Source organism: Anabrus simplex, chromosome 2, assembly GCF_040414725.1.
Source record: "Anabrus simplex isolate iqAnaSimp1 chromosome 2, ASM4041472v1, whole genome shotgun sequence".
Taxonomy (NCBI): Eukaryota; Metazoa; Arthropoda; class Insecta; order Orthoptera; family Tettigoniidae; genus Anabrus; species Anabrus simplex.
Genome location: NC_090266.1, coordinates 996721547 through 996749240, shown reverse-complemented (window position 1 = coordinate 996749240; position 27694 = coordinate 996721547). Strand labels below are relative to the sequence as shown.

Here is a 27694-nt window from a genome sequence, read left to right as displayed (position 1 = left end):
GTAACTCCAAGAAGCAGCAGCAGCAGCTTGTAGTTTTACGCGGCTGTTCATATCGTGATCATAGCACGAAGCCGCCAGTTTTACATGGAATTCGAATTGCAGTTCGTGATTCTTTTCATTCCGAAAGTCCCACATGTATTGGATAAATTCAGACCGCGACCACCTTAGTAAAGAACTGTATGTCACTCTGCTGGCAAAATCCTCAAGAAGAAATTACTTATTACGAAGAAAGCGACCGTGGGTCTTAGAGAAGAAGACAGAAGAAAAATTAATATAAATTTGTATCCATCCATCCATCCTCAGCCTGAAGGCTGGTGGGGTATCTGACATCACTATAGTTGTCATAGGTCTCTAGGCATCACTGAAGAGGCGTAAGGAAGCCCAACAAGCGCAGGTCCTGGAAGGCTGTGGCGCAATTCAACACATAAGGAACCAAACCAAACCCCATGGCACTACAGCCCTTGAAGGGCCTTGGCCTACCAAGCGACCGCTGCTCAGCCCGAAGGCCTGCAGATTACGAGGTGTCGTGTGCTCAGCACGACGAATCCTCTCGGTCGTTATTCTTGGCTTTCTAGACCGGGGCCGCTATCTCACCGTCAGATAGCTCCTCAATTCTAATCACGTAGGCTGAGTGGACCTCGAACCAGCCCTCAGATCCAGGTAAAAATCCCTGACCTGGCCGGGAATCGAACCCGGGGCCTCCGGGTAAGAGGCAGGCACGCTACCCCTACACCACGGGGCTGGCACACATAAGGAACACAATACGAAACTAACGTTATGTAAATAAACTTATATCTTGTTTCAGTTCAGTGTTCTTTAATATCTCAAATTAGTGATGTTGGAGCCGAGCCTGTGTACAAAGCAACAGAGTGAGATGAATATTGTGGTAAGGTAACAATATTGGTGCTGGGCAATCAAGTGGCTATTCTAATTCTAATTTCTAATTTCCGTTCAGCCGTGCCCAGTCGTAGTTGTCTTCTGCCCGCAAGCTGCTGGGGATAGTCGACAACCGGCCGGGTCGTACATTAAGGCACTAACTGGGTACGATCACGTTAGTTCTCTCTCTCTCTCTCTCTCTCCCCCTCCCCCTCTCTCTCTCTCTCTCTCTCTCTCTCTCTCTCTAGACGAAGGCTAAGGGTCAATTTCAATAAAATACAATAAACTCCCGAGGGAATGGAGATGCAATTCCAGTCGTGGACATGCCTGTGCTCTATTCCCACTGCAAGCATTCGTAACCTCGCCAAGCCTTGGGCTGATTCACGAGGAGAGATTCATTGAACGCACAGTGGTTCATATGATGTGTGTGCAATATTCTTGCTTTAATTGTTGATAGCCTTAATCGATGAAAAAAAATGCTTGAAGTGCAGAGTGAATTGGCTACGCGATTTGGGTTACGCAGCTAAAAACTTGCATTCGGAAGATAGTGGGTCCGAACGCTAGCATCGGTGGTCCTAAAGATGGTTTTCCGTGGTTTTCCAATTTCACGGGAGTAGCTGTACCGTAGCCTTGACCTATCCCATCGTCGCCGTAAGAACTATGATGGTGCGATGTAAAAATGGTAGCAAAATATATATTTAAAATGCTGAAGAGCTGGGCTGAGTGGCTCAGACGGTAGAGAATAAGGTTTCTGAGGTCAAGTTGGTTGGTTCGATCACTATTCAGTTCAGAGATATTTGAAGTTGATCAAATAAGTCAGCCTCATGTCGGTACATTTACCGGCACGTTAAAGAGCTCCTTCGGGATAACATTCTGGCAACTCCGCGTCTCTGAAAGCCATAAAAGTAGTTAGAGGGACTTAAAACCAATAGCATGATTAATAATCGAAGTTTTCTCGAAAACAACGTCTATTAATTCATTCAAGAAGATAAGTGCACTTTTAGAGTGAAATAATTACATATTTTCATTACTGTAATTGATTTCCTTCGTTATAGAACTATATTTCCTATGTAAGCTAGTGAAAGTTAATTGTCTCCCCTACTTCGAAGATATGCTTTTGAAAATATCATGTACGCCACTTGCTACGTCACACACTGTCATATCTTGGTTATAATTTTCCGTATTATTTCAATTTTACTCACGTGTTGTCATTATTCAAAGAGAGATTTTCGTGAAATCATTCATGTTAGTTCATTTTATTTATGTGAACAACATGCTGCAGCTCTGTTCCAGGACAAAAGAATCGCATTTTAAAAAGATAATAAGTGCAACAATAATTAAAATCGATATGAAAGGTAATAAATAAGATAATGCATTTTTGAATGAATACCTTAAAGACATGGGATAGGATGAAGACAGGACTGGGAAGGAAGTGTCCGTGGTCTTAATGAAGGTACAAACCCACCCAGCATTTGCCTGGAGTGAAAATGGGAAAGCACGAAAACCATCTTTAAGGTTGCCGACGATGTGGTTCGAACTTATTACCTCCTGAATGTAGGCTCACAGCGAATTGATGATTCAAATCCAGGATCAAACAAATATTATATATAAGGAATGATATTCATTGGGGTTATATTAGCAAGGTTGTTAAAATGGTTAAAGACTACTACTACGATGTTTTCATTCCTCGGGCCTGTTAGACGGTGATGCCGTCTCTCAGGCCGGGAGATTTGTTACGGTGAAGGAGATGCTCGGAGAAGATAGGGGGTTGGCGGCCGTGGCTTAAAGGAGGAACTGTCTCGGCATTCGCCTTAGTTACAGACCATTTTACATGGTTATGGGAGTATTTAAGAGTAGTAGTAAGGATGTAGAGTCTCTGGTAGGACCCCAGTTAGAGGATGATTCCAGTGTTGGGACACTCACCAGGTCTACTTGATATGAGAACTGGAAGAGATGCAAAGAACAGCAGCACGATTTTTTCTGGATGATTGCTGACAAAGGATAAGTGTTACGAAAATGTTGTAAACTTTGGCATGGGAAGACTTACGAGTAAGGAGACAAGATACTCCACTAAGTGTTATGTTTCGAGTTGCCAGTGGAGAGATGCCGTGGAATTGCATTAGTAGACTAATAACATTGAGCGGAGCTTTAAAATCTAGGAAAGACCGTAATGTGAAGATAAAGTTTGAATTCAGGAGTAAAAATTGGGGAAAATATTTGTTTATAGGGCGAGGAGTAAGGGATTAGAATAATATTTTTCAAGAGAAATTTTCGAAAAATTATGAAGTTCTTTGGAAACGTGTAAGAAAAAGCTAGGTAAACAATTGACAGGGAATCTTCCACCTAGGCAGTCCTAATGCAGATGATTGATTGATCGATTGATTGAACATCCTGAACGCGTTCTGGTGGCATTTGAGTGCTACCGGAAGATCACGTGGATGACTTTGCCTTCATAAGCCAGTCGAATTACCCATTTTAAAAAATGCAAAGAAAGTTCGAACACGTACTAAAAAGTGAAGGATACAAGTAAACATAATGAAAAATCCTTACATTCATAAAAATTATATTTATTCGTAGGAAAACATTCGAATCTTCCGATATAATTGAAGATATCCTCGTGTCTGTAGATTTACCGGTACGTAAAATAACTCCTATCAGACAAAATTCAGACACCTCGGCTCCTCTGAAAATCGTAAAAGTAGTTAAGTGAAACGTGAAATCAATAGCACTAAATTCCTAATTATAGTGTTTACACGATTTTTCCGCCTTTCCATGAAAAATGTACTAAAAATTTGGGATAAGTTATGTATGTCTGAGTGAATACATCTTGCTGCCCAAAATGAAATATGAAGTAAAATATGTTCAATCCGGCACTTTCAAGGCCCAAGTGTTGCTGGATATCGCAGTTTTCCTGAGCTAGCTTTCGTCAGGTGGTGGGCTCGAGCACCGACTTTTGGCAGCCTTGAAAATGATTTTCCATTGTTTTTGTTTTTAATAATAATAATAATAATAATAATAATAATAATAATAATAATAATAATAGAATTTAAATAGTTCGCCTTTCTGCATACGTATACAGTCGATGTTCCGATGCCACTCCCATTCACTAAAATGTTACGGTTTTCGTCTCGCTCAATATCTATGACTTACGCCAATAATTCTCTTCATTGTTAACATCACTCTTCTACACATCTTACTTGCTCTTGTGGTAATTGTGTATGAACTGTGAAATAATGATTATTGAGCACAATAATAACGAATCCAACAGAGTTCCAAAGTAGCACAGGAAACCCGAGATCCTAATGAAAAACTGTATAGCCTGCACTTCGTCCAACACAAATTTTATATAGTTACAAACGTTTGTACACAAGACAATCTGAATCACTAATAACTTTTTTTTGCTAGGGGCTTTACGTCGCACCGACACAGATAGGTCTTATGGCGACGATGGGATAGGGAAGGCCTAGGAGTTGGAAGGAAGCGGCCGTGGCCTTAATTAAGGTACAGCCCCAGCATTTGCCTGGTGTGAAAATGGGAAACCACGGAAAACCATCTTCAGGGCTGCCGATAGTGGGATTGGAACCTACTATCTCCCGGATGCAAGCTCACAGCCGCGCGCTTCTACGCGCACGGCCAACTCGCCCGGTCACTAATAACTATGCTCATACAATAGCTTAGTAAATTTTCTGACGTTGCTACAATGTAATAATCTTGACCGACTCTCTTCCAAACATCAGAGCGATCCGCAAGAATCTTTTGCATACACGGCACAATGCAACGTGCACGAGAGACAGAGAGTGTAGTTCTACTTGACAATGCCAAGGCCGAGCATTGCACCTTATCTCCCTCTCTCCTAATACGAGCTCTTAGAGAAGTTTGGCTTCTTGGCTGAATGGTCAGTGTGGTGATCTTCGGTTCATAGGATCGCGGGTTCGATTCCTGCCGGGGTCTGGTATTTTAGGTGCGTTTAATGCCTCTTGCTTGGGGCTGGGCGTTTGTGGATTGTGTTAATTCGCATCTTAATAAATACAGTCTTTCAAAATAAGAGCGCATGTTATTGCATGTTTGTCACATTTAATATTTTATCAAACTTAATTTTAATTACTATCAAAACATAATTCACCTCTTATGTAGATACAAACTGTGTGGACACCCACACATGTTTAATTGTAAGTGTACCTGGGAAGAACATGTACATCAAACCAAACCAAACCAAACCAAACCCCATGGCACTACAGCCCTTGAAGGGCCTTGGCCTACCAAGCGACTGCTGCTCAGCCCGAAGGCCTGCAGATTGTGAGGTGTCGTATGGTCAGCACGACGAATCCTCTCGGCCGTTTTTCTTGGCTTTCTAGACCAGACTTGTACATCACCATGCACTTATTCTCTTCTTGAGACTCTGTACGCTCAACATGTACTACAAAACACCATAGAAACACGCAATAGAGAATATATCATTCATTTAGTGTTGGCATCAGAAAGGGCATCCGGCCGTGAAACTGGGCTTAATACACATTAGTGCCGACCCCTGAAAATTGGGAAAAGGCTAGGAAAGAAAGAATAAAACTCCAGAGAGCTGTTTTAATTGTGATCACCTTAGCTTAATAACCACGAACACAGCATGTTCGGTGAGATGAAAAATATCCACACACATAGCTTGGTGGTTCTTGAGCTAATTCTGTATGGTTCACACTTGCTGCAGCCCAGAGTTCACATATTTTTTGATAAGGTTAAATGTGTTCTGTACGAAGTAGATGCGGACACATTGTACAGCTTTCCCCATTATTTTAATTTCAGTATTAATCCATAACCGTTCGTATTACTATGACGAGTGTGACATTTCTTTGCTATCAAATCAGTGTTTCACGAACGAGTTCACCAAACCGAGTAAAAGGACTATTATGTATTCCTGTAATATCTTTGTTATCTGTGCTGATGTCTTAAGTAGAGTCTCGACAACTTTACTTTCAATCAGCTTCCAACTACCACTCCACATACAGTGCACTTTATAATCCCAGCAACCAGTGGTGTATAATGCAATCGTCCTATTATTAAAAGACACCGATTTTAGATTATAAAGATTGACGTGCTACAACATCGGAAAAAATAACTTAACGTACTACAGTTGCAGTGTTTAAATTTCTTCCTTTTTCTCTGTGTATGTGCGTGAGTATTCTGTAATGACTCAGAACTATTAACTTAAAACTACGAAATCCAAGTACACTATTATGGAAGATTCATATGTGTATTTGTATTCTAAGTGTATATTTACTGCTTGTATTCTGTATTCCACGGTCACTCCATGTGAGATTTGTGCTGAATAAAGCGGAGGCGGGACAGGTTTTCCTCCGGGTACTCCGGTTTTCCCTGTCATCTTTCATTCCAGCAACACTCTCCATTCTAATTTCATAGCATCTACCAGTCATTACCAAAAGCACTTTGGGAGTGGCGACCCCAATTCTTTTTATGAGGATACTTGCATCTAAAAAGCTGAAGATGTTACAGACATGAACATTTGTATTTGGAATCTTTTTTCAATGTTAAGAAACACGTCTTCTTTTGTTTTCAGGAAATCCTCTTAAGGGGTGGGAGTGGGGGAAAATAAGGAAAGAAGAAGATGAATTGTGTTTATAAGGATACTAATATCTGAAAAACTTAAGATGTTACAGACGTGAAAACTGGTACTTGGAATCCTTTAAAAATAAAGAAACATGTATTTTTTGTTTTCGGAAAATCCACTTAAAGGGCTGAAAAAATTGAAAAAGCGGGTGAATTTTTAAAAAAGAGTACCGGTATACGTACAATATATGTAAAAAGCTTAAGATGTTACAGAGAAGAAACTTTGTATTCGGAAAGTCCTTTAAAAATACAGGAACACGTCAGGCACTTAACGGGGTTGAAAAGAAGTGAAAAAAGTGTTGAATTACGTTTTATGAGGTTATTTACATCTCAAAAACTGAAGATGTTACAGACGTGAAAATTGGCATTTGACATTTCTCTTAAAAATAAAGAAACATTGGGCTTTCTTTGGACTTGAGAAGAAATCTTCTCACATGTCATCTTAGCCCCGAAAGGCAATACCATAAACGTAGTTTACAAAGAGTTTCTGGATTAAATGAAACTAAAATTTTTCGGTTAGTTTTTATACTTTAGGGATTTTCAGGTAATGTCTTAGTACAGTACCGAGGAACGATTACTTGTATCAAATTACGAAATCCACGCAAGCGAAGCTGCGGTTAACTGCTAGTTCTGAATAAACACATACGTTAACAACTATTTCACCTGGTACAACTTCCCTCGTTCAACTTTTCGATGTATCGTATATTTTCCGTCAATGAAGGAAGTTCGCCAAACGTTTTTGCGAACGAGTTTTACTCGACAGCATTGATATTCACCTCCAGAGCCGTAACATTGTCATCAACCTCCTTGGTCTTATCGATAGTCAGTTCAGTTCACCCATATTCAATAACATGATTAAGCACGCCTGAAAGAAAGCTCCATTTCCATTAATGTGATGCCTTCGATGCTCCTGACAATGTTATCAAAGACACTGAAGATTCGAGCGGTTCAGTTCCCAACTAAGTGAGTGCATCAATCATTCAATATGCTTTTCGTCGTTTACACTTGTGCTTAACTGATTTGTACATAAAGACCCACAAACATTTTAAGTATATGTAAGGACAGGTAAAATTATTAGAATAATCAGCCGAGTTTCCTGTAGTATTCATTATTATGTCAATATCTTTCTAGGCCCATAAATATGTTAATTACCGTTATGAACAGCTAAAATTGGAACAATAAATATTTCCATTTGATATCTTTACCATTATTAATCAGGCACTTCGCGGATGTTCCTTGTGAGAAAAGCGCTTACAGGAACGACTTCTTAATACGTATAGGGCTACCAGTGTTTTAAAGGTCAGCAAATTTTTCTTTGTCAGAAATGTTATCCTGGCTTAGAAAGTGTACCCATAATGTTCTCTTTGCCTCTGCTCATATGGATTACTTTACCACTCAAATAGAAACGTTCATCTAATCCGTTTAGGATTTCATTCATTAGGATAACCTGCCAAAATCTGGTTTTCATCTCACTATCACCTTGAAGTTCAGTTGAAGACAGTCTATCATAAAGCATCTTCTCCAAGTTATGTGTTGACTATAATAATGCGATTTTTTTTTTTTTTGCTATTTGCTTTACGTCGCACCGACACAGATAGGTCTTATGGCGACGATGGGATAGGAAAGGCCTAGGAGTTGGAAGGAATCGGCCGTGGCCTTAATTAAGGTACAGCCCCAGCATTTGCCTGGTGTGAAAATAGGAAACCACGGAAAACCATCTTCAGGGCTGCCGACAATGGGATTCGAACCCACTATCTCCCGGATGCAAGCTCAGAGCCGCGCGCCTTTAACCGCACGGCCAACTCGCCCGGTATAATGCGAATCATTGACGCATTTTAGGGCTTTCATTTCCTCTACATTAAAGGTGATTCCCTTATCAAATGTCTCTGATATTCTTTACTGCCTGCTTTAAAAGGAAAATGGGGTAACTAGCTACAATCATGTCACACAACTTTGGGAACAGTTTCAATTCGTTTGCATTCCTCACTCTTAATTCTACAGTTTGATTTCTGTACGATACTGCCCACATTTTTCTTAAATTCAGTTTTTCAAACAAGTTCTGAACAACAGTTTCATACTTCCTTGGAAGAGAACTAATATTCGCCTGTTAAAATTCTTCATGGTTAAATCTACTTGAATGCATCTCTTTATAACAGTTTGATGAAATTAGTCAAATTAAACAACTCAACTCAAATTCGTTTTTATCAGCAAGACCTCACAGCTAACTTTCCGCGCTGTACTCAAAGAGTTCTGTGAATTTTGAAAGTTAGTTCGCTCCACACGTTACGGCTCGAGTTTCTTCTATTTCCGGCTGACACAGTTATTTACAGTATTCGGGTGTCGCTTGATAAATACTGTGCATATGAGATACATAATCAAACAGGACATCGAGAACGATGGCAGAATAACGCCTAAAATACACACACACACAGGTTAGTGAATTTAGAAGTATTTTCAACCACCCATTCTTCGGGCAATATTCCGACGCTACGTCATTCCTTTAATGAGGCCTTAGCAGCTCTTTCTTCATGTTTTACACGATCTTGTTCGAGTTGACATAAAAGTGTTGTGGTGTTATGACCTGGATCTCTGCCCAATTCCCTCAGAACTTCAGTTCTACCCATTGCACCCTAGCAGCATCACTTACTGAATGTTCAAAAATTTTAAGCAAAATTTCTGAGAACGTGATTCAAAATATGGTCTTAAGACATTTTACATGTTTTTTCATAACTGTTAATTGACCTTAGTAATTAAATTCAATTTCCTAATTGAAATACATTTATGTCAAGAAAATAATTACCATGCACAAAAATCTGCCATGTTCCTAAAAATATCTTAGAATTTATTAAACCTAATTGTATAATTTTACTTATCAGCACTCACTATTACATGTAAAATATATGGTCCAGGTTCAAATTCCAGCATTCTATAGCTAATAGTTGCCGGGCTGAGTGGCTCAGACGGTTAAGGCGCTGGCCTTCTAACCCCAACTTGGCAGGTTCGATCCTGGCTCAGTCCGGTGGTATTTGAAAGTGCTCAAATACGACAGTCTCGTGTCGGTAGATTTACTGGCACGCAAAAGAATTCCTGCGGGACTAAATTCCGGCACCTCGGCGTCTCCGAAGACCGTAAAAGTAGTTAGTGGGACGTAAAGCAAATAACATTAATTATTAGCTAATAGTTATTGAGAAACATGTACCTACGTTTGCAAAAATGTAGTATCGAGAAAAGAGTGATTTAAAGATAGTATTACAAGTGTATTCCTGAAGAATAGTCATCATTATCTGCTTCAGCTACTTAGTCTAGCTTTCTTCTTCTTCTTCTTATTCTGCTTCGATCAGTTCTGGCTTCCTTTAATGAGGCCTTAACAGCTCTTTCTGGACGTTTCACACGATCTTGTTCGAGTTGACATAAAACTGTTGTGGTGTTATGACCTGGTTCCATGCCCAATGCACTCAAAACTTTAGTTCTACCCATTGCACCCTAACGGAATGTGAAAGCAGCATCGCATATACCCGTAGCTATTGAACACAACAATCAATGAAAACAGTTTTTGGTAAGTGTTTCCACGCACAGTTATTATATAATATAGTATTGAACACATTGTGTACATACACTTTACATTTTATCAGTCCTCGGCAAATGTGATGGTGGGTTGTATTCTTTTTCTGCAGTCCATTAGGTGATACCTAATACACAATTATTGAGACTTTCATTTAAATTTTGAGTCTGCCCATAGAGACATTTCTGCAAGGATTTGTCTTCACCGAGATCTCTGAAACTAAGTCTCATGGCTTCTATCACAGCACAGTTTGTGCTGGTGACTAGTACCACCTACTAATGCTTTCTGAAAACCATTCCATGATTCCTCACCGTTTGGAAACAACAGATGTGTGTGTATGAGGCGTGGCATGGCTCAACTTACAGAGACATTCAGTCCTTTAAAATATATTTGTAAGAACTTAATATGCACAAAACATAGGTAATAAAAGTGTATAAAATTTTGCTCAGAAAACTTTGGAGAATGTAATGCATTTAAAAATGCATTTGTTTATCCTTTCACACTTCCCAGTTCCCTTAATTGAAACGACTGACTTGTTTGAAAATGTTTTCAGTCACAGGAAAATTACGTTTTACAGAGTATTACATATCAATAGAGAATTATTTCAATAAATGATCATCTACATGACCTAAAACCATGCGGAATAATTTGCCGAATGAATATTTGAAGAGATTCTTACCAATCCATGATCCCATGTCATCATCTGTAAGCAGCGTGCTGTTTGGATCTTTCAGCTGAGGTAACAAGACTGCTGAGAAGCCGATTGGGAACCCACAGCCGGCAGTCAGCAAGAACACTGCACCCGCCACCAGCGTCTGAGGAGAAGAGAGCGTAAGTAATAGCGTCCCTGGGTGTGTTTCCTATGTTCCTCGAACAATGATTAAGTCAGTAAGGAAGAGCATCAGCACCAGGAAATAATAATTACCTCTTAAGGAAGAAATAATAATAATAATAATAATAATAATAATAATAATAATAATAAAATCATTAGCCAGTCTGAGTGGCTCAGACGGCAAAACCCTGGGCCATAGTTGGCGGGGTCAATCCCAGCTCAGTCCGGTGGTATTTTAAGGTGCTCAGATACGCCAGTCTCATGGCAGTAGATTTACTGGCACGTTAAGGAATTCCCACGGGACAACTTCCCGGCACTTTGGCGTCTCTGAAAACCGTAAAAGTAGTTCATGGGATGCCAAAATAGTATCACCACCATCATGCTATTGGTTTTATGTTTATGGTTTCCGGAGATGCCGAGGTGCCGGAATGTTGTCCCTCGGGAGTTCTTTAACGTGCCAGTAAATCTACCGACATGAAGCTGGCATATTTATACACCTTTAAGTACCACCGGACTGGAATGGGATCGAACCCACCAACTTTGACTCAGGAGGCCAGCACTAATATCGTCTGAGCTCTAAGCCATGGAGCTGTAACAAATAAACATAGAGGGTGGCATAGAGTAGCGGAACGTCTAGATTGTTGCCAAATCTTTAAAACAGGAGAAGTTGGATGTAGTACTGGTATCCTGTGGAATCACTACGTATGCATCGTTCAGCTCACCTTGCCTCTCCTTCTTCTGGCAATGAAAGTGAATTTGGTCCAGATTTCCGACCGGATGCCCTTCCTGTCATCAAACCTATGTGGAGTGATGTATTCACTATTGCGTGTTTCTATGATGTGTTGTGGTGTGTTGTGTGCAGATGAAGAGAAGTGTATAAACACGAACGCAAACGTCCCCGAGCCAGTGGAATTAACCATATACAGTTAAAATCCTTTTGCCCTCGAAAACTGGGCCCTCTGAACCTAAAGCAAATACGTTAACCATTCAGCCAAGCAGCCGCACAAGTTAATCTCATTTAGGGGATGTAGCCCTAACCCTCTTCCACCTCTGTCTTCAGGTAACAAGCAGAGATAACAAGGGAAGAAATCTATATCATGTTCTCCGTTAATCAAATATAAAACTCTGATACGCTTTGTACAGGTAGGCGAGTGCATCTTCCATATCACAAACTTTAACTAACCCCGAAGAATGGACTATTGAAAGTACACGTCCCGACTCAAAATTTGATCGGGAAAAGGTGTGGACGCGGGACAGCCGAGGGGCATCGTCGCTGGTTTGTCACCAAGGCGCCCGCTGTTAGAATCCCGGTCAATATATATGGGATTCTTGAAATGGAAACTCACACTCCTGTAGTTCGTATTTCCCGTAAAACTGGAGGTCCCATGCCTGTGATGACAACTTGCACATAGAACTACAAACAAGCTTTTCGTTGGTCGGCAGAAAGAAAAGTCCTCGAGTACAAGCACGATCGCAATGAAGGATCATGTTGTTACAGAGTTTTTTTCAAGATGCTTTACGTCGCACTGATACAGATAGGTCTTATGGCGACGATGGCACCTTAAAGGGCTAGGAGTGGGAAGGAAACGGCCGTGGCCTTAATTAAGGTACAACACCAGCATTTTCCTGGTGTGAAAATGGGAAACCACGGAATCATCTTCAGGGTTGCCTATTAACAACCCATCATCGCTGAATAACAATACGGCAGAAATAGTGTACTCGAACCCACGATCACTCTAATGCAAACTAACAGCCACACGGCCTGAACTGCGAAGCGGACTCTCTTGGTGGCCAGTGTGTCCGAACGTACACATACAAAGTTTTCTGGGTCAGAAAATCTCTGACTTATCTAGCACTTTTCATCAGTGACTTTTTATTTGTTGCATGTAATACAAGGAGCTACGAGGGCGAATCAAATAGTAAGTTGAACTAGCGCGCCGAGAGGGCACGCTGTGTGTCGTGGCCGTGGCCAGTGCGGAGCAAGCTACAGTTACTGCCGACACGTTCGATAGAAAAGTTAGTGTTGTATCCTGTCGTGTTGTGCGTCCAGAGCTAGGCTCAATGGCGCGTCAACTGGATGTTCACTCCAAATTGGAGATGCGTGCAACGATCAGATTTCTATGGGTTAAACGGCTCAATACCACGGACATTCATCATGAAATCACTGCTTCATATGGTGAGAGTGCAATTCCTTTCCCAGGTATTGTAAAGTGGTTTAAGCAATTTGACGCCGGACGCACTGATCTCACGGACGAATAGCGCGAAGGCAGGCCTGCATCATCCAGTACCGTTGCAAATGTTGACCGTATGGATGGGATCACTAGAGAGAATCGGCGCATAACATTGCAGAAAATTGCCAGCATGCTGAACATTTCATATGGCAGTGTGTTCTCCATTGTTCACTAGCACATTGGATTTCGTAAAATATGTCAAAGACGCTCATCGATCTTCACAAGGGACAATGTTTTCAATCGTCAATGGCATTTTTGCAACGGAATTCTGTGGAGGGCAACGAGTTTTCACAACTTCACCTCCATTACAAAGACAACATCGATGGAATGGCTGTACACCACATCACCGCCATGAAAGAAGGCCAAGGTCCAACCTTTAGCAGGAAAGATAATGGCGACAGTGTTCTTTGACACGGATGGTATGGTGCACGCGGAATTTATGCCGAGAGGCAGGACAATCAACTCGGCTCCGTGTTGTCTAACGTTGAACCAGTTGCGTAAGGCAATTAAAGATGATGATGATGATGATGATGATGCTTGTTGTTTAAAGGGGTTTAAAGTCTAGGTCATCGGCCCCGGCGATTAAAGAAAAGACGCGGGTAAAATTGAGCGCCGGTGTGATTTTGTTGCATGATAACACAACACCTCACATGGCCCGCCAAACGACCAAACTGCTGCAGCGATTCAAGTGGGAGGTATGGCAACATACTCCATACAGTCCAGACTTAGAGCCATGCGATTATCCTGTGTTCGGTAATCTGAAAAAGGATCTCGGTGGAAGACTATTCCGAAACGATGACGAGGTGAAAGCAGCTGTCTCCAGGTGGTTACATAGCGCTGGAGGTGATTTCTACGCATCCGAAATTGAAAAGTTGGTTGACCGTTCCGAGAAATATTTACAGTCTCTAGGGGACTATGTGCAAAAGTGGACTTACATTATATGTTGTCGTAGCCGTGTTGTCTACGTGTAGGTGGTTTCATAAATGGCCATAATTTGGAAGTGTAATTTACTTTTTGATTCGCCCTCGTATATCGTAAAGAGTTCTCTTTCATCATATTGCAAAGTGTTTTAAGAATTCTAGAGATCACTGTAGGGGATGACGAGACAAACTGAACGGCCTTAGTTTCACTGCACAATCTTTACTGTAAAAGTTTAAATCCTTTGATGTCACTGATTATTTAGAACAAAGGCTATTTGCTGAAATGGATGCGTTTAAGGAAAGTGAGATTGCTGAATAATTCAGTCGTTTACTTCCCACCTAGGCAACGACGGCTCGAATTCCTGTCAATAGATTAAGTGTGTGTATCTTCTATCCCATAACTATGTTATTACAGATCTGTATTAGGTTATTCTAATTATTGCGAAATACAGTATATGTCTCAGTTTTAAGCAAGGTACCATCCTGCATTTACTTGGGATACATTAAGGGCAAGAATACCCGAGAAATACAGGACTCAAGAGTCGTTATCACCAAGTAATTTAATCTCACACCCTTTACTTGTGAAGTATTAGAGACTTGTCATCCAACATGGGTCAGGTCACTCGGTTGCGAGGCTGGAGAACAAATTTTCAAACCGAAAAATCCTATCCATTTGGGTAGGATTCCAACAGTGATCATTTTTAACGTCGCGGTGTAAGAAATATTCCTTAGAAAGGGGTTCTTCAACGTGCTAGTAAATCTACCAACCCTCGTCTGTTCATTTTTAAGCACATTTCACCGGGAATCATTTTGCTACAACCTTGATCATGGAAGACAGGTGCCGAAACAGTTGTCGTGGCTAATGCTCAGGAGATTTAAAGCTATACACAACTAACACTCATTGCTTTCGTGCACATAAAGTGACCCGTTGAAAAACAATAGGCAGAAATAGTGAACTTGTTTGGACTTCCGCTTATGATTTATAGTTAATAATAGCAACAGTTGAATGTTTAGAGGCAACGTTCAGTATGTGATACAGTAATGTTCCCTACAGTTGTAACTGGTGAATGTTTGAGCGTTCCTCCGGCAGTCCCATTGCTTAAAAATATACGATAGGCTATTTTATAACCACATGTAAAAGGATTTAACTGTCACTACCAGACGATGATTTGAAGAAGGCAAGCGTTCTTGTTGAGTTTCGAGTATATCCCGTTCCTAACCTATGTTTTCCAGAGGAAGTGTTCCTCTACTGTAATCACATCTCAGCGACTGATAAGAGGAAGCATAAATAGGTGGTACAAACCCAAGTAGACTTCGCAGCCTTTATATCTCGTTATAACTTCGACCATGAGGTTTCTGCAAATTTACTTCTATTTTGTTTCCCGAAGATTATGTGAATATCTGATCCATATACAGAATTCTCTCGGAATTAACAACATTAAAGTTTCTCTCCTACACTGTCAGAAGACTCCTTATACTCCATGCCTGATGCCCCATCTTAGGGATTTTGTGAACAGTTAGCAACTCGTTTTCATTGGTTTACTTCCATCATATTGGCCAGTGAGAAAAGCTGACTCATACGGATAGTGACATATGGCATCGACCTCCTTTCGATTATGGATGTCCGAAAATCGTAACGATATTATTTTCAGCTTGTGCACACATCATGGGTCCAAACCACATGCTTCTCAATGGCAACAATGAATAAGAGACTGTCCGCTTCAGCAGCGTAATAGCTAGTGTTATTAGCTGCCGCCCTCGGGGGCCCGGGTTCGATTCCTGGTACTGCCAGCTATTTAGGAATGACAGGAGGACTGGTATGTGGTTAAAATGGTACATGCGGCTGCGTGTCTGAAAAGAACTGCACCACCTCGGGACGAGGACACGAGTTTAATTTTTTAAATAAGAGACTTCTAGATTATTTTGCTGCACTTCACCTTGAAGAGGATAATTACCACCAGGAGGAAGACAGTGATACTATTTGTTGTAAAATAAGGAATTCTAGATAGTTGCGTAAGGTTAGCCAGGATGCCATATGACACCCAGCAGAATATTATATTTTAAACATCTGGCTGCTGTCATTTCTTGACGGATGCAGTACTTGTGCATCCATCTCTTGGTACAGGCCAGAGTAAAGTGTAGCTTCCAAGGAAGTCCCAGTTTCTTCTTTTTGCTTTGCTATTTGATTTACGTCGCACCCACACAGATAGGTCTTACGGCGACGATGGGACGGGAAAGGCATAGGAATGGGAAGGTAGCGGCCGTGGCCTTAATTAAAGGACAGCCCCAGCATTTGCCTGGTGTGAAAATGGGAAACGACGGAAAACCATCTTCAGGGCTGCCGACAGTGGGATTCGAACCCACTATCTCCCGGATGCGAGCTCACAGCTGCGCGCCCCTAACCGCACGGTCAACTGGCCCAGTGGGGAAAGCAATGGCAAACTATCTCACTCTTCATCTTGCCTAGTACGCCTCATTTTGGTGCTAGCATTGGTTTTTTTGCAGTTTCCTTATAAGCGCACAACCTTTGGTGGTGCTATTTGAGTATCCAACCAGCCTCTGGGCTGATGACCTAACAGACGGACAGACAGACAGACAGACAGACAGACAGAAACACGACATTTAGTCATACCACTAAAACTAGAGTTGTCCCACGAAATGAAAGTAACTTGACGCTTTCAACGCTGTCCAAAAGCATTTGAATGACCTTTTCTACTTCCACGCCTGTCGAATTATAAAACTGCAGGAAAACTCCTCCTCCTCATCGCGTGTCATATAGGATCGGCGTTAGTTTCTCCAGGTGTACCTGCCCCCAGCTTCCTCTCGTGTTGCCAGCCTTTCTCTCTCTCTCTCTCTCTCTCTCTCTCTCTCTCTCTCTCTCTCTGGCCTTCCGTTACTTTGTTCCTCCATCTCACGTTGGCCTTCTTGATTTTCTACTAATATTTAAGAAGTTTTGGACTCCCTCCCCCATATAGGCTACCCTTCTCGTCACTGCACATGGCCATACCATCAAAATTGCATTTCCTGAATTTTCCTCCCTACGTGTCTCACTTTTAATGTGCTCATTTCTTTTTCATCCTCTGAAGTGTCCCCACACATTCACCGCAACATCTGCATTTCTCTTACTTCCAACTTCTTTTCTTGGGCCATAGTAATGGGCCACGTTTCCGCACCGTATATCATAGCCGGACGCACGACCGACTTGTACACCTTCCCTTTCTGTCTACAGTTCACCTTCCTGTCACAGAGTACTCCGCTTATCTTTCTCCAGTTGAGCAAGCCACATTTTATCCTGCGTTGTATTTCAGCATGCAGCTGACAATCTCTTTATAGGCATGACCCCAAGTACCTGAACTTCGATACCGCTGGCAACTGCACTTCTTGGAACGCAACCCAAAGGCGCTTTTGCTTAGCAGTAGTCATATGGGGCCTATTCTGTTTTTACTCTACTAATTCTCATGACTACAGCTTCGCTTCCAATTTACCTTTATTTGGTTCACATAACAGAACGTCAACAAACAGCATGCACCAAAGTGCTGGGATTCTTCACACCTTACACAATCATAACCACATTAAATAGGTATGGGCTGAGGGACAAATCCTGGTGTAAACCAACTCACACTGGGAAGCTCGCTGTGATTCCTACACTACTTCTCACTTGTACCACTACTTCTTCGTAAATCACCCTCACCAATTTGACATATTATTCAGGCGATCCTTTCAGTCGTAGGCATCTCCATATCTCTTGTCTGGGGCCCCGGTCATATGCCTTCACAAGGGCTACGAACACCACGCGAAGGGCAGTCTGTACTCACTATATTTCCGTAAGTTGTCTCAATGCAAAGATTGCATATGTTGTACTATATTCTGGTATAAATCAAATTGTCCAGCACCAATTACTGTCTCCAAGGGAAGTCGTCCCTCTATGTGCATTTTTTACAATTTGCTTTACGTCGCACCGACACAGATAGGTCTTGTGGCGACGACAGGATAAGGAAGGCCTAGGAGTGGGGAGGAAACTTCCGTGGACTTGAGGTACAGCCCCGGCATTCGCCTGATGTGAAAATGGGAAAGCACGGAAAACTTTTTTCAGGACTGCCGACAGTGGGGTTCGAACCCACTATTTCCCGGATGTAAGTTCACAGACTCGCGCCCCTAGCTCGATAATCTCTCTGTAATTACCGTAATCTTGCACATCACCTTTTCCTTTATAGACTGGGACAAAGATGCTACATTAACGTGATGAAAATATTGGAGGGTGTTTTGATGAAAATACAGTTCCTTAAACGAATAATATACATTTTACTTCAACACAAAATACAACCCTCAGCTTTGCGGACTACTCTACAGTGTACATCATGAAGTAGACAATTCTTCAAATGTGCCAGAATGCCATGAACATGGCCACTCATTATACTTTGCCCTATTATTTTTATGCATGCATTTCTCCAAGTCAATATTCAACTAGAACATACAGGGAGAGGCAGCGAAAAGTTGCTGGCGCTTTACCCGGCGCTGCTATGCAGATGGACTGGAGACTGCAGAGTGGGGGGATAGAGTGCGTGGCCAGGTAGCGCAGAGAGCATGGTTAGCTGTAAGATAACGAAATGAATGTTTAGTTTACAAGTGGTGTTCCTGTTGAGAACACGTTACTGGCGTTATTACTGTTGTATTTCTACACTTACTGCTGAACGTTATTTGTGTCTGCTATCGGTGCATGCATTAGAACAGTCCTGGACTTTGGCCCCCTCGTTCCCCCGATTTAATTTGTGGCGAACTTTAAAACAAAAAATGTGAAAAGCAATCCACGTAGCCTTGAAGCCCTGGAGAATGAAGTCAGACGACTGATACGTGAAATTACAGAGACGGAGATACGAGTGTTTCGGAGACTTTAGACACCGAATTTTTAAGAATGATGGAAATCATTTTTAATAGCTGCTTTGATGAATGGTAAAATTCTACATTAGTTCTGAACTTCATTATTAACTTTTAACTAATAATTTAGGCCTACCGTAATCAAACTGAACACCCGCCGCACTGTTACAGCTTACCGGAGTTGTTTGTTGTTTAAAGGAGCCTAACGGCTAAGTCATCGGCCACTTACCGGTGAGTCTAGCAATGTCTGTTCCCCCGACGTCCCCTGCGTAGTGCGGTCATTTTTCGCTGCCTCTCGCTGTATCTTCGACGCCCTGTTGAGACAACGACTTGCAAAACCAATATTGTCGTTGTGCCTCCAAACTCCGCTGTGTGAAAATATTGAGGGGATAAATACTGACCCGCAGCACACGTATCGCTTAGTTGATATAGTTCGTGCAGTAATGAACCTTCGATGACAGAACCTTTCTGGTCAGAGTTCTAAGCTGAAATATTATCGCATAGCGGTTTTTCTAGGCGCAACGACGATATATCGTTCCCCTGCCCAATAATTAAAAACCAAAGATGAAATTTACTGTACGCTAATTGTGAGACAGCATACAGAGCAACCTATGTTGAACTGTTCTCATAATAGTGGTGGATCGCAGAGCAGCTTCTAGTCGTCAGTCCTGGGTAATGTAGAGTGTTCAATCTGATGACCATGTGTTTTAAGGCCGCTTGAGCTAATTGTAGTTTATCAGAGTTTAAATGGATGAAACAGATAAATGTTCCAGGCAGTCCAAAATTGCTTTGTCCTAGTAAGAGGTAGGTGTCCATTTGTGGTCTCCTGTACGCACGATGCACTGGATTGCCTGCCAACTGGTCAGCACAGGTAAACACTATGCTTCAACACCGCTCTCACGGCTGTGCTCCGTTCCGAGTTCTCGACTTTCCTCTCAAGTCGAACTTCCGGAGCTAGATTTAGTTCCCGTTAATTTCGGGTCTTGAATATTTAACATTACACGATTTGGTTTCCGTGTGTTACCGTAAGAAATTTCACAGCTATTAAAATCCTTATTTGGACTTCCTTTATCGCCACCAGAAGAAAGTGAGTGGTCTTTTGTTGAGGATTTAATGGTTATCAAATACACATATGTAAGGTTAGAGGAAATTCGTATCTCCTTGATGCTGATATTGCTGCAGACAACAGATATCGAGCTGCAGTATGGGCAGAAATTTAAAGTTCGTCACAGCGTACCATTAATTGCTGTGAAACTTTCCGCAGCAAATTGAATGGGCAGTTTTAGCTCCACACACGGAATATATTCCAAATGACAGATGTCCTCAAGAAAATTCAGGGCGTTTCTAACATCAAATGAAGGAGCAAAGATGAAACCAAGACTAAAACAACTACTACAAACAGAAGAATATGTTCAGAGGCGGATTGAGAGGTTAAAAGATACTAAAACTAGATATTCATTCTTGCAAGACGTCTGCTTTAAATTTGTATTACCGAGCTCGATAGCTGCAGTCGCTTAAGTGCGGCCAGTATCCAGTATTCGGGAGATAGTAGGTTCGAACCCCACTGTCGGCAGCCCTGAAGATGGTTTTCCGTGGTTTTCCATTTTTACACCAGGCAAATGCTGGGGCTGTACCTTAATTAAGGCCACGGCCGCTTCCTTCCCACTCCCAGCCCTTCCCTGTCCCATCGTCGCCATAAGACCTATCTGTGCCGGTGCGACGGAAAGAAACTAGCAAAAAAATAGGAAGGGAAATTATGTTTACTGGGAACCAATTTCTATAGTAACTTTTTAATAGTTTGGGAACTAACACAAGTGTCTTCTCAAAAATGGTTGGGAACCAACTCCAGTCCAGCCACTCCGTTCACTGGACAAAGGTTGATTAGATCTACACAACCAATAAAAATTCCTAGGGAATTCTGAATGCTAATAATGTAATAATATTTTCTTCGCTAATGTGTGATTGCGAATTCAACGTGTTACGTCGTAGAACAAATTACGAATGTCTATGAATGTCCATTACCCAAAAATGAATGATGCAATGCGTCTTATATTTTTCGATACAATATGCTCATATAAATTTTCCGTAATATAAAACTTTCATTAATAATAATAATAATAATAATAATAATAATAATGAGCCTCCATGGCTCAGGCGGCAGCGCGCCGGCCTCTCACCACTGGGTTCCGTGTTTCAAATCCCGGTCTCTCCATGTGAGATTTGTCCTGGACAAAGCGGAGTTGGGACAGGTTTCCTGCGGGGACTCCAGTCTTCCCTGTCATCTTTCATTCCAGCAACACTCCAGTATCATTTCATTTCATCCGTCAGTCAATCAGAGGTGTGAGACAGGCTTCAGCAGCCGGCACAATTCCTATCCTCGCCGCTAGGTGGGGCTCCATTCATTCCATTCCTGACCTAGTCGAATGACTGGAAACAGGCTGTGGATTTTTAATAATAATAATAATAATAATAATAATAATAATAATAATAATAATAATAATAATAATAATAATAATAATAATAATCGTGTATGGCGTTCGGAGAGGCCTGGCGCAGGTTTTTCAAACTGACGTCGGTGAGGTACTTGAGCGTCTGTGAGAATGGGGTCCTACCTGGGATGATATCTAATGTTGAAGACAGCAAAGTCTCCGAGCCAGAGGAATTAACCAATTAAGGTTAAAATCCTCGACCCAGCCATGAATCGAACCCGAGGCCCCTTGGACCAAAAGTAAGTATGCTATTCTGTTAGCAGAATCCAAAGAATCTCCCAAAGAAATATTATCAAACTGTAACACAAAGTGATCAACAGATATCCCATTATCCATACAATCACGCACCCAACACTGAAAGCAAATAATTTACCATTCTTAAATTCTTCCAATGCTGCATCAGTCACATGCATAGTGTAAGTAATTCGTTTTCCACAGTAATCTAGATATTTCTTTGACTTGAGTGAGGTTTATCTACGAAGCGAAGGAATTCTTCGAATTTAACCACGAATGTCAGCTGCCGGTTGATCACTTCGATGAGTTGCTCTTTGTTATTACTCTAAATAGCAATTTGAGTACATAAAATAGATATTTTCTATTTGTTCTAATTATAGCAACGTGTTATTTTATATCGTTGTTCAACAAAACAAGAATTATCTTTCCTCTTCATGTGGTTTGTCCTCAGCGTTTTCTTGCCTCTTAAATGGAACATATCCTTTCTGCGTAATTCCACTTACAAGCAGAACATCCTCTAACTGTGAAAAGAACTGTATCGGAAACAAAGTGCAGCATCATGTTAACAAGTGTATTATACGCACGAAAGAACTGTACGGCAACTGGATTAGACATTACAAATTTTTTTTTCACACTGAAGAAAAATTCTAAGTCGAGGTTACACTGGGCTACTGTGAAACGGTGGCGTGCCAGATGCGACCGTGCCGCATGCGACCCGTGTCACTGGTGACCACAATCTGTAACCGTGCCGGATGCGACCGGCGTTGACAAGCAAATTGTCATTTGATAAGCTTTGTCATCACCCAAGGTAAGGTAAGCCAAATGAGAACCAGAAAAATTTAGAAAAATGGCCAAAAATTTAGAACACTGCTTACGGGGTAGGGAATGAAATTGTCTTTGTTCTGTTCCGAGGACGTGTTCGGCTCGCCTGGTGCAAATCTTTCTACCTGATCCCCACGGGCGGCTTGCGCTTCTGGATGGGAGATTGTGATAATGAGGTAGGAAGAGGGTGAAACCCGGTGTCGGCACGTAGCCTACTCCTCTCAAATAACACCAAGGGGTCTGTTCAAATTTGTACGTCGTCATCCGACGGACGAATCACCATCATCAGTATCATATTCCCTCACTCCATTTCAACAATGCGAAGAGGTTTGGATTTGAATCCAGGCTTTTGGCATGCAATCTAGTGATTACAAATTGTATACCACCAACTTTCCTACCCTGCCGGCCTACATTCTGGCGGTGAAAATTTTTTCATCTAGGCTAAGTGGTTCAGACGGTTGAGGTGCTGGTCTTCCGACTCCAACTTGGCAGGTTCGATCCTGGCTCAGTCCGGTTGATGTTTGAAGGTGCTCAAATACGTCAGCTTCGTGTCGGTGGTTTCACTGGCACGTAAAATAACTCCTGCGGGACTCAATTCCGGCACCTCGGCGTCTCCTTTAACAAGAAACATAGTTACTGGAATGTAAAGCTAGCAAAATTATAATTTTTGTTTTCGTCCAACGACACTCGAACCGGCTAACCACGGCATCAGACCTTTATTTTAGAAAAGACTAAGTTAGTAACTGATAAGCAATCTGCCACTTGGTGACAGCCCTAAATGCAGATCAATTGTAAGTGATTGATGGGTCGCATGTGGCACGATGCTTATCCGCTCGGTCGCTATTGGCACGTAACCTCTGAAACCACATCGTTGCTCCTACCCCAAAATCACGCAATCCACATTCTCCCATGATATTTTAAAAATTTGAACCGAGAATACAGCTAAAAATCATCAAACATTTTACCAAGCTAATGTGTGTAGCCTACACTTTGCTTGTTCATGCAATTTGTGACAGAGCTAACAAGGAACCTATTTATGGATAACACATGACATGAGGAGAAACACACGATGTGTATCGTTTAGTTATTTCAACAGTTTGACAGTTGACTAAGAGATAACGCGACTGGCATTCTGATACACGCATCATCTATCTATTCAGACAGACAGACAGACAGACAGACAGACATTTTCATTACGGACTCTTGTGCCTCTCAACGTTCAGACCGCAAGCAATCTGAACGACGTGTGTGCCTCCAACATGTACTCACATTCACTCCTATAGCTACTTAAGGATTAAATGCCCAGTCTACCTATTGTCATCTAGGTCTCCCTTTGTTTCTTTTACCGAGCGAGTTGGGCATGCAATTAGGAGCGCGCAGCTCTGAGCTTGCATTTGGGAGATAGTGGGTTCGAATCCCACTGTCGGCAACCCTGAAGATGGTTTTCCGCGGTTTCTGATTTTTCACATCATGCTGTACTTTAATGAAGGCCACGGCCGCTTCCTTCCCCATCCTAGCCCTTTCCTATCCCATCGCGGCATAAAACCTATCTGCGTTGGTGCGACGTAAAGTAACTTTTAAAGAAAACAAGAACACGTTTCTTTTGCCCTCTACGACTCAGTTCATTATTCTCTTCTCAAGTCCTATCATTCAAGGCAATTCATTTATACACCTTCGCTCTGCATCTTCATTTCTACCTTGGTCTCTGTTCTTTATTGTAAATGCTCTCCTGCAATTGTATTCACCCCAATGTACGATAAATCTTTCATCATTTCATGGCTGTTATTTCAATAATATATCCTGATTCAATTCAGCCTCCGCTCCCGTACATGTCTTCCACTATACACCACATGTTGTATTTCAAATACCGGATTCATAAACTTTATCGTAAATTAACTATTCCCTTGTCTTTTTAAACTGCATTTTATTTCCGTCTTAGTTCCAAAATCTGAGATATTATCTGGAAAATGTTCATACAGGGTGAGTCACATAATATGTTTACCTCAATTAACTTGTAAACCATTAAACATATCGGAAAGTTTATTTCCATTTTAGTAATGTTATCATGGGACTCGTTTCGAACATTCTGTACTTTTCCAGAGTGTCAGTACTTGTCGAGGTAACGGTATTAACTTTGTTTTGTTAAATGGAAGTATAATATTTTTAACACATACGGTAACATTAGAGTAATGGATATGGCCAATTCAGAGGTGTTTTTTTTAAGTAGTTCTCGAGAAATGTTTCAAAACATGCTCCATTCACCAACCATAGGCAACCCTGCTAAGGCACACGCTACAGTGTTGATGTGCAGGGACTCTTCACCCACACCTCAGTTCCCTACTGTACGGCTGCTTGGCTGAATGGTCAGTGTAGTGGCCTTTGTTTCTGAGGGATCCGGGTTCCTGCAACTCGCACACAACACGATCCTCCTCCCACAAAAACACGCAGTTCCTCATACACAGCAGATGGTGCACATCCTCATCGGAGGGTGTGCCTTACAATGGTTGCTAGCAATAGCCACACGAAATTATTTAGGTCATTTAATACACACACATTCCTGACAGCCACGTTATCCTTCTTCGATTCGGCCAGTTGTTTAACGTCACAGAAACTAGCTATGTTTCCGGCGACGTTAGGAAGATCTCGGAAGGTAGGGTCATCGACTTGATGTTTTGTCCTCCAAGGCTGCTCGGTGTGAACATAGGAGTTCACTGTGCTGATTAATATCCCAATGTTCAAGTACTGTACATTGGCAGCAGCACTGTTGCAAAAACCGATGAGGATCTCTCATTCCTAACAGCATTTGAATCTTCTCCAAAGTCTTCTCATATTCTTGCGCTTTATTGACAGTGCTACCGTGGCAAGATAGTACCTCTCAACACTTCATTACCTATGACTTTCGTACTGTACTTACAGTAACATGAAATTTGTCTATGGTTTTATCCTGATCTGCCGGCTCCACGGTGTAGGGGTAGCGTGCTTGCCTCTTACCCGGACGCCCAGGGTTCGATTCCCGGCCAGGTCAGAAATTTCTACCTGTATCTGAGGGCTGGCTCGAGGTCCACCCAGCCTACGTGATTACAATTGAGGAGCCATCTGATGGCGAGATGGCGGTCCCGGTCTAGAAGCCAAGAGTAACGGCCGAGAGGATTCGACGTGCTAACCACACGACACCTCGTAATCTGCAGGCCATCGGGCTGAGCAGCACTCGCTTGGTACGCCATGGTCTTTCGGGGCTGTTGCGCCATGGGGTTTGGTTTGGTTTTAACCCTCATCTGTCGTTTCGCATGGTCGAAGGTGTGGAAAAGCTCTATACTACAAGGCTCATCGGAGCTTACCACTGCTGGCGCAGTAGAAATTCTGTAATATTAAGCCGCGCGCGGAATTTTTGAGTATCCTCGTATCCTGTCACGGCGGCTCATCAATCCAGTGATACGATATGTTATAATGCGATTCGTTATCACTCCCATAACATTAATGTGTATTCATATCAATGCGAGGTAACAGAATGACGAGTTATCTCCACTTGGACTTTGATTTCAAGTAGCAATTACCAGACTTGCTTTGAGGTCTGTGCAACGGTGAGACGTCTGTCTCTCTCTCTCTCTCTCTCTCTCTCTCTCTCTTTTAAACACTGCAATTGTAGTCTCTTAAGTTCACACTTCACTATGCCTTAAAGACAGACGAAGTCATGATATTCGTGAACATCACAAATCTATGCAGGAAAGAAAGAAAGAAAGAAAACAATGGGTCACGTGTGTTCGGGGATTTACCCCCCTCCTCCAACCGTGCACTGTTGCAGAAACCGATAAGGGTCTCTCATCCTTAACAGAAGTTTGAATTTTTTCGAAAGTCACAGAGCTAAACACTCAAAATATAAGCACGTACCAACAACCATCACTTCAGGTAACTTTACACTCCATCTCCGATTGGCCCTGGTCTACCAAGCGATTGCTGCTTGGCCCGAAGGCCTACAGATTACGAATGGCCCAGGACCCTCTGAAGGAAAGGCCAGCACGGAGCCGGACTGCTCGACTTGGAGCGAGTTCAGTATAAACAGTGAAATGCACCATACAGTACAATAATACGGATTTGTTTAAAAGTTAGTGTCCGACTTTGACTTTGATTAACAGAGAACAGGGAGCTTACTTCCTTTTATAAAAAAAAGTTATTGGCTTTAGGTAACAGATCAAACAGTCGGCTACAAATACAATTGATTTTTAAAATCCACAGTTCTAGCACTTCAGGCAAGCAACTTAAAATTGAAAACATCCTAGGAATATAAGCTACGGATTGTAGGTAAATAAAATATAATAAGTATGAGAATATATTGTTTATTTATTCCTACAAATTACGATCCTTTTCTTAATCATCGTTATCCGGTCGATTAAATTAGCAATTTGCCCTTTTCTACCACTACGAGCGCTAACGTGAGTCAATGCAGAGCTTTACTTAAGCCTTTATAACTACATTCGGTGTGGACATTTAAACAATATTAAAAAACGCCTAAGGGTATTGAACAAAGGAACACATTACGGAAAGAAATATGTAAAAATGTTAATTTGGCTGGCGTTTGAATAAAAAAGAAAATTAAGAAAGTAACAAGCGATTTTAGGCTATTTTTCCGGAACTGCATTTAGGTCGGAAGTGATTTTCGAATTTTACTTTGTTAGTTTGATAGAGCCGCCCCCGTGGTTTAGGGGTAACGTGCCTGCCTCTTACCTGAAGGCCCCGTGTTCGATAGCCCGGCCAGGTCAGGGATTATTACCTGGATCTGAGGGCTGGTTCGAGGTCTACTCAGCCTACGTGATTAGAATTGAGGGGTTATTTGACGGTGAGATAGCGGCCCCGGTCTAGAAAGCCAAGAATAACGGCCGAGAGTATTCATCGTGCTGACCACACGACACCTCAGTCTGCAGGCTTTCGGTCTGAGCAGCGGTCGCTTGGTAAGCCAAGGCCCTTCAGAGCTGTAGTGCCATGGGGTTAGTTTGATAGAGCTATCCAAGACACAACTTGAAACCTTTCCGGGCCCTTTAGCGCTTCCTTTCGGCACAATTGAGGAAATTGCTTAATTTTACGTTTTTCGTAGCATGGGGGCCCCTGCTTTGTCTGCTAGGAATCATGTTTTCAGTATTAAAACAAACGGTAAATTTACACTTGCAATACATATGATGTATTCCATGATAGTGTACTATTATTTTAATGTTTCCTAGGCCATACAGCACACACACACA

The 27694-nt window shown here is 41.9% G+C and overlaps 1 protein-coding gene across 1 annotated transcript in view; it reads right to left on the bottom strand.

Moving 5' to 3' along the window:
• LOC136863238 (facilitated trehalose transporter Tret1-2 homolog) overlaps positions 1 to 27694 on the bottom strand; it is a 426910-nt gene that overhangs the window by 207702 nt on the left and 191514 nt on the right. The window contains exon 3 of the mRNA XM_068225885.1: positions 10737 to 10872. Coding sequence (XP_068081986.1) covers positions 10737 to 10872 — 136 coding nt within the window. The remainder of the gene's footprint in view (positions 1 to 10736; positions 10873 to 27694) is intronic.